This window comes from Chrysemys picta, chromosome 2 (assembly GCF_011386835.1).
Source record: "Chrysemys picta bellii isolate R12L10 chromosome 2, ASM1138683v2, whole genome shotgun sequence".
Lineage (NCBI taxonomy): Eukaryota > Metazoa > Chordata > Testudines > Emydidae > Chrysemys > Chrysemys picta.
The window spans coordinates 250,923,650-250,943,791 of NC_088792.1; the positions used below are offsets into that span (position 1 = coordinate 250,923,650).

Consider the following 20,142-nt stretch of genomic DNA (forward strand, 5'->3'; position numbering starts at 1 on the left):
TTCCATCGACTCTGCAGATGGAAATACGAATGGGAACTACCCAGAGATGATGCTATTGCCTAGTGAAAAATGTAGGTTTCAGATTTACTATTACAGATGTAGACTAAGTGGCAGATTTTCAACTGCTCTGCTCCAACTCAGGGTACATCTTCACTACCCGCCGTATTGATTTATCTGGGATCGATATATCGCGTCTCGTTAAGACGCGATATATCAATCCCTGAATGCGCTCACCCTCGACTCCGGAACTCCACCAGAGCGAGCGGCGGTAGCGCAGTCGACGGGGGAACCGCGGCCGTTGATCCCGCGCCGTGTGGACCCCAGATAATTCGATCCAAGATACTTCGACTCCAGCTACGCTATTCGCGTAGCTGAAGTTGCGTATCTTGGATCGATCCCTCCCCCCCCCCCCCCGTGTAGACCAGCCCTCAGTGAGAGGGGGAGTGAGCAGGGAGCATAACTAGTGCAATCTGAAATTGACTAGAAGCCAATTCTAAACAAAGTGAAACTGAGAAGTTTATTTTTTTGGGGCAGTAATAATGAATCCCCTTTACTATACATTACAATAGTGTAACGTGAACTTATGTAGATTAACTGAAGTGTGCCTAAGTCTCTATATCAGGTCTGATAACCATTGTTAATTGTGTAATTACATATCAGTGGCTCCTAGAACTTTTAATCAATATATCAATTTCAATTACACTTAATTTTACACCAAAAGTTACCCCTCCCCATCTATAGAACATCATTTTATTTTTTATTAAATCGTCAGAAGGAGGTGACGTGTCACACAGAATTACAGTACTTTTAAAATAAATAATGGATTTACCCAGAGACTTTGCATCCAATTTCCAACTGTCACTAGAAAATCCTGGGAGAATTTCCTCCTTCACCCCTCCCAAATTGTGGAAACAAATTTCAGAGAGGTATCTGCTGCCAATACTTAAAAAAATAATATTTCTAGGAAATAATAGCAATCAAAGTTATAGACATCTTATTTCCATCTTTAGCACACACTTTCACTTGACAGGTAAAAAGGATGCTTAAAGTTGAGCTACAAAGGAAAGAAAAATTCAGTTGGTGCCCTTTTGATTCTTTAGGGTGTGTTAAAAAAAATCTGCATTTTTACCGTAGATTGATCAGTAATGTAAAGTCTAGTCTTTCCTGTTTTTGCTGGAAGACTCATTGGGCATCTGAGAGATATAGATGGGTGGCTTCCTCAAACTTTAATAGAAAAGTGGGGAGGGTGGTATTGAATCCATGGGTACATGGCTCTATCCCAATTTGCAAAAGCTTAAATCATAAATAATAAAATGCCATAAATCTTGGATGTAGGAAGATTAATGTATAGCAAAATGTACCATTCTCTAGGTACTTCAACATGTCTTATAAACAAATGACAGTGTTAAACTACTGAAGTCACTTTGACTGGATCTCTTCTAAAATAAAAATACTGATTACAAAAATATTGTGTTTAAAGGAGGCATCATTCAGCAGACCCCATTGAAGCTAGCTGCATATGATATATGACATGCACTTTAAAAAGAGCAAAAGTATTTTGTACAAGGTTCAAATAGTAACCCTGAACACTTATAAAGTGCTTCTTCTTTCCCCCCAAAGCACCCATCTAATCCTCACAACATGCCCATGAGGTAGATCAGTATCATCAGACAGAAGCAGAAACTGAGGCTGTGTAGCTCCCTATGGCCATAAGTAACTTTCTCCTGTGAGTCAGCAGCTACAGTAGGATTACGACTTTCTGATTCAAAGCTCCAAACTCAGTCTGTATGACCACAGCTGCTGCCAGTACTAGCTCTCTAGCTTAATGCAGGGAAGTCTTTTTAGGAAGGAAAAAGATATATTTTAGCCCAGTGGCTTATCCTTCGTAATTCTGATTCTTTTACCCACACCAACATTTTCGTGGACTGGGCCCCATATATTGAACTCACTTTTTCCCCAGTCGGGCCTATTCAAAATACAACAGCAGTGGAAGGTTGGCTTCCCATTTCTCTATTGGAATAGTGTGTACCCTCTTCAAAATCCCCACCAAAAACATATTTTCTAATGAAGACAGAGGGGTCAAGGCTCAGAACGGATTGTACTGAAATAGCTGCTTGCTGCTCCAATCCAGCAGGACAGAGACAAGCTCCTCTCCCAGAGGACTCCTTTGGAGGAATTTATAATGCCAAGCCTTTTACCGTATCTCAACATAAATTATATATCATGTGTATGCATCCATTTTATGTATTGGAACAAATCCCACTCACCTTACTCACATGTGTAGTTCCTTTGAAGGTAATGGGACTAGCTGTATGAATAAGGTAAGCAGAATTTCTCTCAACAGATGCTTACATAGAAACACATTATATTTTGATGACTGATTTTTAATGGAATTAAGCACCTATAAATGCAGGCAGGTGAAATGGGTGCTTTTGAAAATCCCACTATGTGGCTAGTTGCATCTTTAGACATCTAAATACCTTTAAAAACCTGACCCTAAACCACCAGTAAAAGATATTTTACCAGGAAAATGTCCAGCTCCATTTAATGGTTACTAGCTTAATAGCCCTCCTTGCTCATCGTAACACATTTGTGATAGGCAGGGGATACTTAAGGATACTTAAATAACACTAAGGGTTCTCAACATAAAACAACATGACACACACACTGAATATATGCAATCAACATGGGGTGATGAATATGATGTCAATGAATAGAGAGTTCCTCTTGTTCACTGGAATTGAAGCTGCTCTTAGCTCTGAGCACTCGTCCAGTCATCTTCATCATGCAAAGTGCCGTAGGATAAGCTGTTTGAATCTGGCTGTATTTTGTCAATCTCTTTTTTCCCTGTGGGAAACAAACAAACAAAAAATCACAATCCTGCTAATCCATTATTTTTCTGTTAAAGGCTCCTCAGGCTAGACACCTTTTGTTTTCCTTTGATAGGCTGTGGAAATAGTTAAGAAACGATTTAAGAAAGTCTTTGAAAAAAATCAATTGGAAATAGGAATAGAAATGAAGAAAAGTATGTTTATTAAATATGATTGGAGAATATTTCTGCTTCAATTCTCTCCATTCATTCCCCACTCCATTACCTGATGCTTTTAGACTTTTAAACATAGATGATTGGCAAATATTTAACAAAGAACGTCCAAAACCATGCTTACCAGGAATGTGTCCGCAATCAATATAAGGAACTTGCAAATGCTCCTCTTCTCGATTTCGTGTGATTACAAACACGCCAAGAAATGACAGAAGACACCTGCAAAGGCATTGTGAAAATAAGGTTAGAAGCAGCTCATTGCATTTAAAGTGTGGGTCTTGTCCTGGGCAGGGCCGGCTTTAGCAGGTTTGCGGCCCCACATCAGGTCGCGAATTGTCTCGCGCCCCCCCACCGCCCCAACTCCGCCCCTCCCTGCCCCATTGGATCCCTCTTGAAATCCCCACCCTGAGCCCGCCCCCAGCCCCGCCCCATTGGATCCCTCCCCAAATCCCTGCCCCCTCCCTGCCCCATTGCATCCCTCCTGAAATCCCCGCCCTGGCCCTGCCTCTTCCCAAGCACGCTGCATTCCTCCTCCTCACCCCTCCCTCCCAGGCTTGCGCTGATCAGCTGTATAGCGGCGCAAGTGCTGGAGGGAGGGGGGAGAAGCAGGACGCGTTTTCCCCCCCCCCCCCCCCCGCTCTGCTGGCAGCCCCGGACGTTGCGGGGCCCTCTTAGGCGCGGGGCCCCATTCCGGGAAATCAGCCGAATCGGCTTAAAGCCGGCCCTGGTCCTGGGTATCCGTGTTTCTCTCTCAACAGCTTCCATATCTGAGCTGCTCAGTTTACAAGTAAAGAGAATTAGTTTTTCATGACTGGCAGCCCAGCAAACTCATCCAGGGCTCAGTGGGTCTGTCTAAACAGCAAATAAAAAACCATGGCTGGCCCATGCCAGCCGACTCAGGCTCGCCTGGCTCAGTCTGCGGGGCTATTTCATTGCTGTGTAGGCTCCCGAGCTCAGGCTGGTGCCTGAGCTCTGGGACCCTCTACCCCGCAGGATCCTAGAGGCCAGGCTCTAGTCTGAGCCCAGACGTCTACACAGCAATGAAACAGCCCTGAGGTTTTTCTTTGCTGTGTCAGACCCAATGTCAGGCTGGGCTCTTAACTGGGAGTGCGGTTTGAGAAAGTAACAAAGGTTCTGGGGACCAAATTATGCTCTCGACAATCCCTTGGCAGCTTATGGATTCCTGTGGGTTTTCAAAGGCTGCTTGCCTTACTCACACACCTAATCTCACTGACTTCAAAGGAACTGATGTGAGAAAGCTGAGCTGAGCCCCAAATTGAGCCACAGCAAGGAAAACACATTTGCATCCTGGAACAATTGTTTGTGGAGTATCTAGACTAACATTTACAGTTAAATTGATTATTAGTTAACTCAAGTTACAACACAACCAAAAACTCTAGTCTAGACAGGCCCTTTGTTTCGCTCATTTGACTTTTGTGTCTCAGAACCAGGCTTCTGGCCGGCAGTGATTTTCAACTGCTTGGTAAGTGTCTTCTGTCCCTCTAAGGCTGTACACAACATCAACTTCACGCCTGCCAAGTGTGTGCATTTAATTTGCTTATCTTCATTTTCTACCACTTCCACTACAAACACTGTCAGTCACACAAACCATTAAATAGTTCTATGGGGCCGCTCAGTCCTACCTCCAGTGGGAGTGGTCACATACAATTGTCAGTTGCGTTTGTTTGACTACATTAGGGCCTGGCATCTGATTAAGAATTTTGGGAACTGTTCTTCCACTTGTGTGTTAAGTATCCCATTCCCATCAACAATGATCTCTCACCCATCACCTGAGCCTTTACTGTACTGGCAACTCCTGAGGAATCTGTGGCTGCTTCTGTTTCACTTGGCTGTATGACGGGTAGGCTGCCCTTCAAGCATTTACTGCTACCACTTACTTAGCATGACAGGATCTATAATCACCAACAGACAGATTGTCCCTTCCTATCCAAAGGCAACAGGAGAGAGGCATGCCGTTACTAAAGTGAGCATGGTGCCTTCTGTGTGATTAACTAACAGTATTTCCCATGGCTAGTAGCAGCAGAGAACAGCAGGTAGAAGATAACATGGAGGGAGGGACTTTTCTAGCACTAATCAGTACATACTCCACAATGTGATCATTGATGGAAAACAGCCAATGATTTGTCTCATTTACAAAGGGAGCATGTAATGTTAGCTTTTCATTCCATTGGGGAGAGTGGGAGAGATAGGGGCTCACAAATGGCAAATATTAATATTTTTACAGGTTTGGATTCAAAAACAGGCCCTTATAACAAAACACAAATATTAGCCTTTGTAATGTTTTTTATCCTACTGTAACAGCTGCTCCCTAACACATTGCAATGGAATAGGTTTCTTCTTCAGGAGAAAAGGAAATGTTTTTTGGAAAGGTAACTGCTGTTTCGATACAAACTTTGTTACAGATTTTCAGTAAATAAACTTACCCGAATAGAAACATGAACACACTCAGCAAAGATGCACCTTGGAATTCCTGATAAAATATGACCCCTAGAATGTGACAGAAACAAGAAATGCAGATCTTGAACAAATTCCAAGTGAAGTGAATTACTGATGACAGGGTCAGAAGGTAGGTTATGATCAAGTGGAAAAAAATCCCAAATACGTCAATACAAATTTTGGGTGGGTTCATATTATATGCCCATATTCAGTATCTATGCCTTTTTTTAGATAATAGTAATTGCATATATCTTGATAAGATCTCACTCTACCAGGTTTGGACTTCTTGCTTGCGTTGTTAATTGTTCAGTATAGTCACATTTTATATTGCCAACAACTGAAAACTTGTTAAGTGTAAAAGATATTTTTAAAGAATGAAACCTTGTTGAATTACATAGAGGTCCTTACACAGTGTTTATTCAGGTCAGGCTCAGACTGAGGGCTTGTCTACATGCAGAGTTGCAGCAATTTAACTAAATGTGTTGTTTTAAACCAATAAAGTTAAGTACAAAAGGCTCTGTGGACACTCTTACTTCAGATTAAAACAGGTTTATTTGGGTTTAGCTTAGACAATTAGGAACACATTTAAAACGGCAATAAGTTTCTCTTAAGCCACATAGGGGCTTGCACCATTTTAGCTCGTTTAACTAAACAGGTGCAGATTTGTATATAGATCAGAGGTATTCAAACTGTGGTTCGTGAACTACCAGTGATCCGCAAGCTCCATTCAGGTGGTCCACAGATAGTTCCCTGTAAGGTGCATGCCTGGGCGGCTGCACATGAGAGAATGAAGGGACACCCATCTAACTTTATGTCAGTTCATATTGTGGGGCTGCCGCGGCAGGGGAGAGAGGGAGAGACCCGTCCTCTTTCCCAGCCCCAGCTTGGGGACTGCCGTGGCGGGGGAGAGAGGGCACATCCATCGCATTAGAAAGGTAAGACTACCGATATTAAAATATGAGTTGTGTGCTTTTATTTGTAGAAGAAAAAAAGTTAATTACTATTAAGGTTTTTTATATAGCGCTTTTATCCAAAGCGCTTTACAATAGTTAGCTAATGGTACAAACAACATTTGGAAAGATCATTAAGTGGTCCGCCAAGACCCTCAGCAATTTTCAAGTGGTCCGCAAAAAAAAAGTTTGAGAACCACTGATATAGATGATCCTGAATAAGGATGTGGCCTTTAAAAAAAGTAGGCACAAGACCAAACTCTCCATATGGTTACTCTAGTGCAAGCCCTTTTGGCCAATGTCTCCTCTTGGTCACAAAGCGCAGGTCTGTTCTAACACAGCTGCTGAGGCAATCTTCGTGGAACTCCCTTTACCATTAATGGAAGTTCTGAATATTAAATTTCCTGCAGACCAATGACAGGACTGCCCCTGTGTACGTTAAAATCAGTCATAAATATTATAGCTGTATAATTTGGGCTTATTGCTGAAACAGGATCTTTAGGTACATTTATACTACAATAAATTAAATAAATACATAAACAATTAGGGCTTCAAATTATTAAAAATAATTATTATTAATCGCAGTTTTAATTGCACTGTTAATAAATAAATGGTATTCTATTATTGAAATATTTTTGCATGTTTTCTACATTTTCAAATATATTGATTTCCATTACATCACAGAATACAAAGTGAGCACTGTACACTTTGTATTATTATTAATTACAACTATTTGCACTGTAAAAAAGATAAACAAAAGAAATAATATTTTTCAATTCACCTCATATAAATATTGTAGTCAATCTCTTTATCATGAAAGTGCAACTTACAAATGTAGACATGTCAACTCTAAAGTTTTACATTGCTTTGTTTTTTAGTGCAGTTATGTAATCAAAAAAATCTACATTTGTAAGTTGCTCTTTCATGATAAAGAGATTGCACTACAGTACTTGTATGAGGTGAATTAAAAAAATACTATTTCTTTTATCTTTTTTACAGTGAAAATATTTGTAATAAAAAATAATATAATAAAGGGAGCACTGTACACTTTGTGTTCAGTGTTGTAATGGAAATCAATATATTTGAAAATGTAGAAAAAATCCAAAATATTTATAATAAATGTAAATTAGCATTTTATTATTGTTTAACAGTGCGATTAAAACTCAGATTAATTGCAATTATTTTTTTTAATTGAGTTCATTTGTTTTGAGTTAATCATTTGAGTTCACTGCAATTGATTGACAGCCCTAAAAAAAATAAAAATCTGAGTCTTAGAGCCCAGGTCAACAGATTTGGGCTCATACTGCGGGGCTTAAAATAGTAGTACAGATATTCCTAACCGGGCTGGAGCCCCAACCCCTTGACCAGGTTTCAAAGCCTGGGTTCCAGATCCAGCCTGAATGTCCACACTGCTATTTTTAGCCCCACAAGTCTGAGTCATAGAATCATAGAATATGAGGGTTGGAAGGGACCTCAGGAGATCATCTAGTCCAATCCCCTTCTCAAAGCAGGACAAATCCCCAGACAGTTTTCTTTTTTTAATTAAAAAAAAAAAACCAAACCCATACACCCCCATTCCCTAAATGGCCCCCTCAAGGATTGAGCTCATAACCCTGGGTTTAGCAGGCCAATGCTCAAACCACTGAGCTATCCCTCCCCCCAAGTCAATTGACCCAGGCTCAGAGACTCAGTGCGGCAGAATTTTTTTTCAGTGTAGACATCATCGTCTTTCTCTCCTCTCTTGTTCTTTCAGTGCAGATAATTTCCAAGATTTTCAGTCTCTCTTTAATGAGAGCAAGTTCAAAGTTCTCACCCAGAATAAAACGTTATAAGGTTTAAAGGCCTTTGGAGTATTTTATTTCCTTCACTTAACCTAGAATGCAGCATTCTGAAATATAATACACAAACTACTACAAAACACAGCTGTCTGTCATTTGAGTAGCTTGCCACACTATTAAAATTACTTTACTAGCTAGGATATGGAGAGGCCAATGTACACATGGTAAACACATTTATGGTACTTCCAGAGGAGGCTAATACTAATGACAGTACCTAATAAGCCAGTAAAGCAGAATAAACTGTACATGGCTGTATTGTACTGGAAAAGCTAGAATCTGATGGCATTTAATTTTATTTCAAAGTTCTGAACTTATGATCATTTTCAAAATATCACCTGTCATATTACATAAAGATCTCTCCTTGAAGATAAAAGTGACTTGTTAGCATTCCTGATTCAAAGAAGAGAATTCAATCTTGCTATTTAGAAAGAGCTTTTGTTTGGATAAAAAGTAAAAACAAACCTGCAATGATGGCGCTGGTTGTGAAGAACACAAAGTTAATCGGCACCACGACTGTTGCATTGTAGAGCTGCATAGATTGATTTAAGAACCTAAAAGAAGGCAGTTATTACATCTCCTGGATACAAAGTGTGCTGTGCACTAAGTGTAGTAATAGGTGTAATACTTTCACATTAAAACAGCTAACAGCGCAGTACATGTTGGCGTCTGCAGCAGATATGCATACTGGTTTTGACCCTGCATAGTACAAATGAATAGTGCAAGATAAAAGATGATGAGCACAGGAAATCCAACTCTGAATCAATGAGAGTAATGTTGTATGACTGCCAAATTATTCCTGCCTATTAGCAGGAGTAAGATCTAGCCTGTTGACACATAGCTAAATGCTGATTAGCATGAAGAGGCTTAAGTTTTTGTCTCTTCAAACACCCACCCTCTTCCCCTTTTTAAGAGCTTGATCCAAAGCCCACCAAAATCAACAGGAATCTTTCCACTGACTGGGCTTTGCATCGGGCCACTATACCTGGGATAGAATCATAGAAGATTAGGGTTGGAAGAGACCTCAGGAGGTCATCTAGTCCAACTCCCTGCTCAAAGCAGGACCAACACCAACTAAATCATTCCAGCCAGGGCTTTGTCAATCCGGGCCTTAAAAACCTCTAAGGATGGAGATTCCACCACCTCCCTAGGTAACGCATTCTAGTGCTTCACCACCCTCCTAATGAAATAGTGTTTCCTAATATCCAACCTAAACCTCCCGCACTGCAACTTGAGATCATTGCTCCTTATTCTGTCACCTGCCACCACTGAGAACAGCCGAGCTCCATCCTCTTTGGAATCCCACTTCGGGTAGTTGAAGGCTGCTATCAAATCCCCCCTCACTCTTCTCTTCTGCAGACTAAACAAGCCCAGTTCCCTCAGCCTCTCCTCGTAAGTCATGTGCTCCAGACCCCTGATCATTTTCATTGCCCTCCACTGGACTCTCTCCAATTTGTCCACATCCTTCTTGGAGTGCGGGGCCCAAAACTGGACGCAATGCTCCAAATGTGGCCTCACCGGTGCCAAATAGAGGGGAATAATCACTTCCCTTGATCTGCTGGCAATGCTCCTACTAATGCAGCCCAATATGCCGTTAGCCTTCTTGGCAATGAGGACACACTGCTGACTCATATCCAGCTTCTCGTCCACTGTAATCCCTAGGTCCTTTTCTGCAGAATTGCTGCTTAGCCAATTGGTCCTCAGCCTGTAGCAGTGCATGGGATTCTTCCTTCCTAAGTGCAGGACTCTGCACTTGTCCTTGTTGAACCTCAGATTTCTTTTGGCCCAATCCTCCAATTTGTCTAGGTCACTCTGGACCCTATCCCTACCCTCCAGCGTATCTACCTCTCCCCCCCAGCTTAGTGTCATCTGCGAACTTGCTGAGGGTGCAATCCATCCCATCATCCAGATCATTAATGAAGATGTTGAACAAAACCAGCCCCAGGACCGAGCCTTGGGGCACTTCACTTGATACCAGCTGCCAACTAGACATCGACATTGATCACTATCCCTTGAGCCCAACAATCTAGCCAGCTTTCTATCCACCTTCTAGTCCATTCATCCAATCCATACTTTTTTAACTTGCTGGCAAGAATACTGTGGGAGATAGATTATGTTTCTGAGCAAGGAAGCAAGCAGGAGATTTGAGCCTTTATTCCGTTTAGCGCAGAGGAATAAGGCCTGGTCTCCACACAGAAGTTAGTATAGTTCTCCTTATTTTGGTGGGAGCTAGCATGTGTTCACACACATCTCCCATTGCAAGATCACTGGATTTACATTTATTTAATGAAGCCATTTTGCAAATGCCACAACTCTATTTTGGTGGCAGTTAAATCAATTTAGCTCCAGTGGATGCATCCCACTTCTTATATAAGTGAACAGTCCTCCCATTACTATCCCACACTGCACCAGTCACTGCAGAATTGATCTCTCAGTGGGGGTCAGCATGCCTGGAAACCACTCCTCTGTTTAAACAGCTTTGGCAAATCCACATGGGCCCCATTTGGAAGCCACTTTGGTAGCAAGCAACTACCATTTCTCAGAGTCGCACAATTTTTTGGAGAAAATTCAAAAGAGCTATCATGCAGGCCTCATGTATTTGCATGGACCCTTCTGGAGCTCACTGCCTTCAAAGATAGGTGGGAGGAAAAGCATGTGCAATCACAGCTGGGAAATAGTTGGAGAGTATCAAAGTGTACAAGCGCCTGCTATTCCCAAAGACAAAAGTCAGCGTCAGAGCAGGAGAAAGGAGCTCACCAAACCTGCCAGCACATTAAGGACAAACCATGCCATCTCCAGTAAAGCACCCAAATCCTGCCCTTTTTATGGTATTTAACCTTAATGTTTAACTTGACTTGTGCTCACACACCACGCAAGACTCTCACCCCTGTTCCAGCTCCTGTACTCTGAATAAAAGGGGCTTAAAAAGCCACAGATTCTCACAGGGAAGAATACCTCCTTCCCTATGTCAGAGGTAAACAGCCGTGGACTGTCTGCTGAGGGCCCCCACTAGGATTGCCAAATTCTAATTGCACAAAACCGAACACCCTAATCCCGCCCTTTCCCCAGACAACGTCCCCTTCCCCGAGGCCCTGCCCCCCGCTCACTACATTTCCCTTCCACCGGTGGGTCGCTGTCCGCCACCCTCACTCACCTTCACTGGGCTGGGGTGCAAGAGGGGGTGAGGCCTTTAATTGGGGGTGCGGGCTCCAGGGTGGGGCCAGAAATTAGGGGTTCAGGGTGCGGGAGGGGGCTCCAGGTTAGGGCAGAGCATTGGGGTGTGGGAGGAGATGAGGGCTCCGGCTGGGGGCTCTGGGGTGGGGCCGGGGATGAGGGGTTTGGAGTTCAGGAGGGGGCTCCAGGCTGGGGGGTGGGACACAGGAGTGCAGGATATGGGCGGGGACTCTGTGCTGGGGCAGAGGGTTGGGGTGCAGGAGGGGGTACAGGCTCTAGGCTGAGGGTGCAGGCTCTGGGGTAGGGTGGGGGATGAGGGGTTTGGGGTGCAGGAGAGGGCTCCAGGTTTGGGGAAGGGCTTAGGGCTGGGGCAGGAGGGTTGGGCATGGGCTTACTTCCGGCGATTCTCGGTCAGCAGCGCAGCGGGGGGACTAAGGCAAGCTTCGTGCCTGTCCTGACTCCGTGCTGCGCCCCAGAAGCGGCCAGCAGTAGGTCCAGCTCCTAGGTGGAGGCGTGGCAGGCGGCTCTGCGCACTGCTCTCGCCTGCAGGCACCGCCACTGCAGCTGCCATTGGCCGCAGTTCCCAGCTAATGGGAGTGCGGAACCAGTGCTTGGGGTAGGGGCAGCGCATGGAGCCCTGTGCCCCTCCCCACCGCCTAGGAGCCGGACCTGCTGGCCCCTTCCAGGGTGCAGCGCAGAGCCATCACAGGTAGGGGGTAGCCTGTCTTAGCTCCACAGCACTGCCCACCAGACTTTTAATGGCCTGGTCAGCAATGCTGACCAGAGCCGTCAGGGTCCCTTTTTGACCGGGTGTTCCAGTCAAAACCGGACACCTGATCACCCTAGCCCCCACCCAAGCACTGATGCAGGGGTCGTGGCAGGCCTCGGGGTGGGGCCACAGTACATAGCACCATGGAGATTTTGGGCAGCACCTCTCCCCACAGGCAGCTGGGGGCAGGTTGATGTAGTTTAGTAGCCATGGATGATCATCTCATTTACACTACAGGCCACGTTGGCTCCCAGAGCAGCAGAGTTGGGAAGGCACAAAAAGGTGATTTACAGTTACCTTAGCCCTTTAGGCTACATGTTCAGTGCGGCACCTCTCAGAAGCACAACACAGAACCTCTCCCGTAGCCTCAGCTGGAGTGCAACGGGGTTGTGCACTATACAAGGACATGTAGGACAACACTTGGATGTATGTGTTCTTACACCAACCTTCATGGTCTATTTAATCCCGTAACAAAAACAAAGCAATTCATCATGTTGAAGGAGAATGAAAGTCTCATGCAGAAGTATTACAACCTGCCACATCCATATCTACCCATAGGATTATGAATCATGCCTGTGAACACTGGAATGTATCTTTGTAAATTCAGTGTCACTGCACCCCCCACATACTGTATCCTGCCAACAATGCATTTGAAACAGAAAGAAATATTAAGAGATGGCAGAGTGTTTTAGAAACCTATAAAAAGAACTATGCTTAAACGTTTCATTGGTACAATATATGTGAATAGTAAAAATCCAAACTCTGATCTGTTTTAGCCATTAAAGTAATTGCAAGGTTATTTTAGTGACTGTTGAGCAGTCTCCATGGTGCTTTAAAAATAAAGAAATCCTACATATCCACAGGATAGTCAGGATTTTGAAGTCACTGAAAACACCTCATTATTTTCTCTCATTTGCAATAATCTTAGTCTCAGGGACCGAAACATAGATGCTGATGCTTAGCAGCAAGTCCCCAAAAGATGTAACAAAAGCTGTTCTGAGTTCTCAAGAATCAGTAAAATAAACTAACTTGGTGAGAGATCTAGGTAAAATGGGGGGGGGGGGGGGGAAGTCAGGAGTAACAGCATTGTCTCCTTTTGAAAAGTCTGCTCAGGTGGAATGGCAAAAGACAGATATTGGGCCCAGGAAGCAAAGTGGCCACATTTTGCCTTTGTTTGAGTTTTGACCAAGTGAAGGAAGAAAAAAAAAAAAAATTGATCTGCCGAAGGAGAAGAGAATCATTCAGCAGCCTCCCATTTACCAAGCTCTATTTCCTCTCTTAAATGCCCTGAACTCTTCTCCCAGCAAAGATCTGGATGTGAACTATGCTACAATCTGTGACAGGGAGTTCCAGAGTCACTGCAGAATGATGCACGGGCTTTCTCCAAAGGGAATCCTGATTCCCCTATGATAGCGCTGCCACTAGAGTGCTAGGTTGGCTATTTCATTAAAAACAATGAAAACAAACATTCCAAATTAATCTGGAGCAGCCTGTACAAGTGCATTGAATGGTGCAATCTGCACCAGAAGCATAGGGACAAGGATAAAGAGAATGGATTCTCCATTCAGCTGGGAGTTCTATTTTACATTTCTGATGGCAGCAGCAGTCTCCAGTGGCAGCAATACAATGATCACTTAGGATACGTCTATACTTACCTGCTGGTTTGGCAGCAAGCAATCGATCTTCTGGGATCGATTTATCGCGTCTTGTCTAGACGTGATAAATCTATCCTGGAAGTGCTCACCGTCGACGCCGGTAATCCTGCTCCGCAAGAGGAGTAGGCGGAGTAGACGGGGGAGCCTGCCTGCCGCGTGTGGACCTGCGGTAAGTACCTTTAAGTTTGAACTAAGATACTTCGACTAATGTAGCTGAAGTTGCGTATCTTAGTTCGAACTGGGGGCTTAGTGTGGGCCAGCCCTTAGCAGGCCAGAGCCCGGCAGGAAAAATCCTGATTTTGCAGAGTGCTCTCCAAAAGTTAACTATTTCTAGAGAGGCTCAGCCATACCTAGCTTGCACTTCAGGCACAAATTTCTCAGAGGCAAAACACAGTATGCAGATTTAGCCAAAGGGGATGGGAGGATAATCTATTGCTTCCACCTTAGGACAAAAGATGAACATAAATCTAAGGGCAGATCTAGGCTTAAAATGCTGCATCGATGTAGCTGTAGCGCTTTAATGAAGACCCTCTTAGCTGAAGGGAGAGAGGTTCTTCTGTCGGTTCAGTTAATCCACCTCTGCGAGAAGCTCTTTCACCAACATAGTGTAATACTGACAGACTCTGGTTGTCGGTGGCTGGGATAGAATCTGGGGCCTTTGGAGCTTAGTGCATGAGCCTCTACTGCATAAGGTAAAAGCTGGCTCTTAGTAAGGCTGTAGAGCAGTCTCTGTCTGTCTGTCTCCCCCCTCCCCCACACCCCCACAAGGTGTGTGGGTTACAATAGCACTGTCTACACTGGTGCTTAGGTTGGATTGCGGATGTGATTGCAGAGCCATTGGCCATTATCTTTGAAAACTCATGGCAATTGGGGGAGGTCCCGGATGACTGGAAAATGACTAATGTAGTGCCCATCTTTAAAAAAGGGAAGGAGGAGGATCCGGGGAACTACAGGCCAGTCAGCCTCACCTCAGTCCCTGGAAAAATCATGGAGCAGGTCCTCAAGGAATCAATTCTGATGCAGTGATCAGGAACAGTCAGCATGGATTCACCAAGGGCAAGTCATGCCTGACTAACCTAATTGCCTTCTATGATGAGATAACTGGCTCTGTGGATGAGGGGAAAACTGTGGACGTTTTATTCCTTGACTTTAGCAAAGTTTTTGATACTGTCTCCCACAGTATTCTTGCCGGCAAGTTAAAGTAGTATGGGCTGGATGAATGGACTATAAGGTGGATAGAAAGCTGGCTGGTCATTGGGCTCAACGGGTAGTGATCAATGGTTCCATATCTAGTTGGCAGCTGGTATCAAGCGGAGTGCCCCAAGGGTCGGTCCTGGGGCCAGTTTTGTTCAATATCTTCATGTAAGGAGTCGGACTCACCCCTGCGGCGCCTCCTGCTGGTCGTCCATGGGAATTAGCTCGTGGCAGCTCTGGAAGTGCCCTCTGCAGGCTGGTGTCCCACTGCCTCTTGGCCCCCGTGTCCCTCCCAGGACCCGGTGCCCCTTTATCTGGGGGGCTGCCCCCTGGCAGTAACCCCTTTCTCTTTGGGTCTCCCCTCCCCGGGGAACCTCCACCCACTATCCCCACCTTGCCTCAGAATAAGGCCACTGCCAGTCACCAACTAGCCCCCGCTCCCTGGGGCAGACTGCAGTATAAGCCACTCATCATTGTCAAGGTTGGGTTTGGACCTGCTGCCTTTGCCTACCCCTGGGCTGCCCTCTACAACCCCCAGTACCTATTTGCCTTTTGCTAGGCCGCAGCCCGGGGCTTTCCAGGCTGGAGCTCCCTGGCTCCTCTGCCTTTCCCCAGCCCTGCTCCACTCAGGTATCCTGTCTCTAGCTCCCTGCAGCCAGGCCTATCTCCCTCTACAAACAAAGAGAAACTGTTTGGTATCCTGGCTCACAGCCTTTTTATACAGGCCAGCTGTGGCCTGATTGGGGCGTGGCCCAGCTGCGGCTGCTTCCCCAATCAGCCCAGCTTTTAGAGCTGCAGCCCTCTCCAGGGCTGCTTTCCAGCCCTCCCAAGCAGCAGCGGGTGTCCACCCCCTACACTTCATTAATGATCTGGAGGATGGCATTGACTGCACCCTCAGCAAGTTTGCAGATGACACTAAACTGGGAGGAGTGGTAGATATGCTGGAGGGTAGGGATAGGATACAGAGGGACCTAGACAAATTAGAGGATTGGGCCAAAAGAAATCTGATGAGGTTCAACAAGGACAAGTGCAGAGTCCTGCACTTAGGAAGGAAGAATCCCATGCACTGTTACAGACTAGGGACCGAATGGCTAGGCAGCAGTTCTGCAGAAAAGGACCTAGGGGTTACAGTGGACCAGAAGCTGGATATCAGTCAACAGTGTGCCCTTGTTGCCAAGAAGGCTAACAGCATTTGGGGCTGTTTAAGGAGGGGCATTGCCAGCAGATCGAGGGACGTGATCATTCCCCTGTATTTGGCATTGGTGAGGCCTCATCTGGAGTACTGTGTCCAGTTTTGGGCCCCACACTACAAGAAGGATGTGGAAAAATTAGAAAGAGTCCAGCGGAGGTCAACAAAAATGATTAGGGGTCTGGAGCACATGATTTATGAGGAGAGGCTGAGGGAACTGGGATTGTTTAGTCTGCAGAAGAGAAGAGTGAGGGGGGATTTGATAGCTGCTTTCTAATACCTGAAAGAGGGTTCCAGAGAGGATGGATTTAGACTGTTCTCAGTGGTACCAGATGACAGAACAAGGAGTAACAGTTTCAAGTTGCAATGAGGGAGATATAGGTTGGATATTAGGAAAAACATTTTCACTAGGAGGGTGGTGAAGCACTGGAATGGGTTACCTGGAGAGGTGGTGCAATCTCCTTCCTTAAAGGTTTTTAAGGTCAGGCTTGACAAAGCCCTGGCTGGGATGATTTAGTTGGGGATTGGTCCTGCTTTGAGCAGGGGTTTGGACTAGATGACCTTCTGAGGTTCCTTCCAACCCTGATATTCTAGGATTCTATGTCGTTCAGGGGTGTGGATTATTCACACCCCTGAGCAACGTAGTTATACCAAATTAATTCTGTAGTGTAGACCAGGGCTAAGTGGGAAAAAGAATTCCCTTTCTAAATTTAGGACAAAGTTACTGAAAGCGCATTGGCTATTAGATTAATTGGTTACCAGCAATGGGTCTAAAAGCTGCATGACAAAGTAACAGAAAGAAAACAGCAAGTTTTACTTCACAGTTGGGTTTAAGAACTGTGAGAAAAATAAACATGCATTTTGAACGAACCTGAATTGTTTGTTAATAAGAGAAGAAGGCACCAGTATAATAAATCCAAGTGAAATAATCCAATGAGAAATAAATTATAAATAAATAAATAAAACATTTTAAAAAAATCAGTGAAGGCAATCGGTGTGTTTAACTGTTATTCACACCAGGAGTCAATATGCACCAGTAATTAGCAAAACCAGCAGATAAATGGATAGAAAGGTTAGCAAAAACTAACTTACTTGACTTGGAAAACACAAGATGTCACCATTGTAATGAACATGATATAGAAAATGGGGTATGTTAGCTGCATTTTGCCCTTTGCAGAGAATGTTATCATGCCTGCCACAGCCTTTACTGAAATGATCGTCAATGATGCTGGAAGAGAGAGAGAGAGATGTTAAGAAGGTAGAATTATTCGCCTTTACCCCAGAGTGTCAGTGCTGCAGAAAGACATATTGATCAGCAGACTATTTAAAAAGTTAGTTAGGTTTTTAACCCTTCTTCTGATTTTCTTTTTAAACCAATAAAAGGTTTGAAATGCACATAACCACAAACAAAGCTTGCTTTAAAGGAAACTGAGCAGCAATCTTCAGGCCAGTTGAGGAGGAGAAGCATTGCAGCATGACGTACTACCAGTTTGGAGAGCAGAATCAGGCTTCCTCGTTACCTGAGCGAGTAAAGGTGCAGATGGCTAGACTAAAAGCTACTCACACTTCTCCTCTGGCGTGGGCTCTTGATTTGCCCCAGCCCTTGCTGCTGAAGCTCAATTGTGGAGGTTACAATAACCTCACAGAAAATAGAACAAATTCAAAACATATGGGGTGGCAAGATGAGAGGAGTAACAGTGCACTCGTCACACTAAAGGAAAGTAATTAATAGCAGGGGACAAGGTCCCATCACTTGGATCTAATTCCAGGTTCTCCAAGAAGCTCAGTTCCAAAGTTCCAATTTGCCCAATTACAGAGATAGCTCCCAGGTGCAAAATTCATATTGACATACAGTTCAGAACTTCCCAACACTCTGGACAGGAGGGTGGGGGAAGGGATTCAGATCTGGGGTTCTGTTCCAAGTATTTTGCTTAGAGCAACTCTGGCATGGGGTTTAAGTGGTGCATAGGCCTTGTGATGGCCTATTTGAATTTCACCATTAGGGCCAAATTCAAGGATTTCCTTTGCTCCCCTTGAGTAGTACCTTACTTCTTGAACACTCCTATTGAAATCAATCGGATTGTTCAAGGTAGTACTCAAAGTGAGCAAAGGGAATCCTTGAATTTCTGGCCCATAATGAGTATGATACAAAAAAACCAACAAACCATCATGGTGATGTGTGGGGTTAAAAACCTCAGTCAGTTACAGGGTAGCATGTAGAAATTGGGCTTTCCAGATGAGGGCTGGATTGCTGAAAGGTGAAGAGATTTGTCATGATAGTGTGACAGACATGGCAACATCCTACCACATCCTTGGGAGATCAAATTACATTTAAGTACCTTTGAGGTCCATTGTATTTAATGAATGATTTATGTATTCTTGTGGGCCAGGATTGTACGTAAACTCTCCAGGGGAAATGTACGGTCTGGGGATTCAAAGAACTACACTGCAAATGTACAAGACAAGAATGGATTTTTGGAACAATAAGTGTTAAGTGGATTTTCTGGGGAATACCTAGGCAGAGGTTAATGCAAATGGCAAACTCTAACTAAGTTTAGTGGACCACTGAAGTCTTACTACATATCTATAAAGGCAGTATAGGAAAATATGTTGCATTTATTAAGGCTTCAGTTCTGGAAAAAAAATATTCATATATAAGTGGGAGTAGAGGAATGCAGGCAGAAGGTCCCAGGCAGTTATACTGAAGAACTGCACACAAGCAGAGTGGTTAAGAGGTTTTCTGTTTTTGTTTTTAAATTAGTGATTTGTTTTCCTCAGCTAGTCCTGGTCACCAAAATATGTTCTAGACATATGGAGTTTCAAAAGTCTCTGTAATTCATTCTTCCAGGGAGCTAATGATAAAGGATTACTTCAAATGGCAGAGACACAAAGCCTTGGAATATCCATGCACAAGTCGGATTCACACAGAATCAAACTGCAAATCTAGAAAACCAAACAGTACTAGCAATAGGCATATAAAGTTTGTTGAGTAATTGGCTTTGCTTGTTAGAAAGAGACTCATTGAAGCCATATAAAAACCTAAGGATTCCCCCTTCAGATTGTCCCTTTGAACACAGCACTGACATAAGCTAACACAGGGGACCGAGTGACAGAGAGTGGTCAAGTGAGAGAGAGAGAGGAATATTATACAAACAGAATAATATGTTCTTACCTAGTAGTGCTACCATCATTAACAAAACCACGATGTGCTTCACATCCTTTCTTTTGTAGAAATACAGAAGAATGCAGAATATTATTATTTCTAAGATCTGGAAAAAAAAGGCAAGAAAGGTTAAGCTGTAAACAATATAACAAATGCTTCATTCAGATTCTTTAAAATGTCACATTGATCTACTCTGCTCAAACAGTTCAAGGGAGGATTGCTTTATTAAACATCTACTAAAAAGTAACTGGGATGCTCTGTACCTTGGGGGAACACCCAGCACCCCCTTGTTCATCCTTGTAAAATGATTGTGTGGTATCCAATGCAAAGTTTGTCATGTAGGGTGTCTTCGGAAGGCTCCTGATGCATTGAGCATGGTTGTTATAGTGATGTTATAGTAATTGTTACAGTGCTGTTATAGGTTATAATTTCATGTATGTAGTTATGAGGCTGAAAATGTATCCTCATGGCTTAAAATAAGCACAGGCAAAAACTCTCCAAGAGCAGAGAGGCAGTTCACACCTCATCAGGGCAGGTATGGGGCAAACCCAGCCCAGCCTCACAGGAACAAAAAATGCTGGCATAGGCAGCAACAACAGAATCTGTTAGATTCACGAGGGAGTCACCCCCCTTCCTTTGGTCAGATTGGAACTACAATGAGGTTATGCTCACCTGACTCTGAAGTGGGAGATGGAGCAAGGCCAAGAGGGAAG

The 20,142-nt window shown here is 44.1% G+C and overlaps 1 protein-coding gene across 1 annotated transcript in view; it reads right to left on the minus strand.

The window, feature by feature from the left end:
* Positions 1 to 499: 499 nt before the first annotated feature.
* Positions 500 to 20,142, minus strand: part of NIPAL2 (NIPA like domain containing 2) — a 73,652-nt gene continuing 54,009 nt past the window's right edge. The window contains exons 6-11 of the mRNA XM_024105284.3: positions 19,439 to 19,535; positions 17,359 to 17,494; positions 8,751 to 8,839; positions 5,488 to 5,551; positions 3,168 to 3,262; positions 500 to 2,847 (exon numbers count right to left, since the gene is read on the minus strand). Coding sequence (XP_023961052.2) covers positions 2,753 to 2,847; positions 3,168 to 3,262; positions 5,488 to 5,551; positions 8,751 to 8,839; positions 17,359 to 17,494; positions 19,439 to 19,535 — 576 coding nt within the window. The 3' untranslated portion in view covers positions 500 to 2,752. The remainder of the gene's footprint in view (positions 2,848 to 3,167; positions 3,263 to 5,487; positions 5,552 to 8,750; positions 8,840 to 17,358; positions 17,495 to 19,438; positions 19,536 to 20,142) is intronic.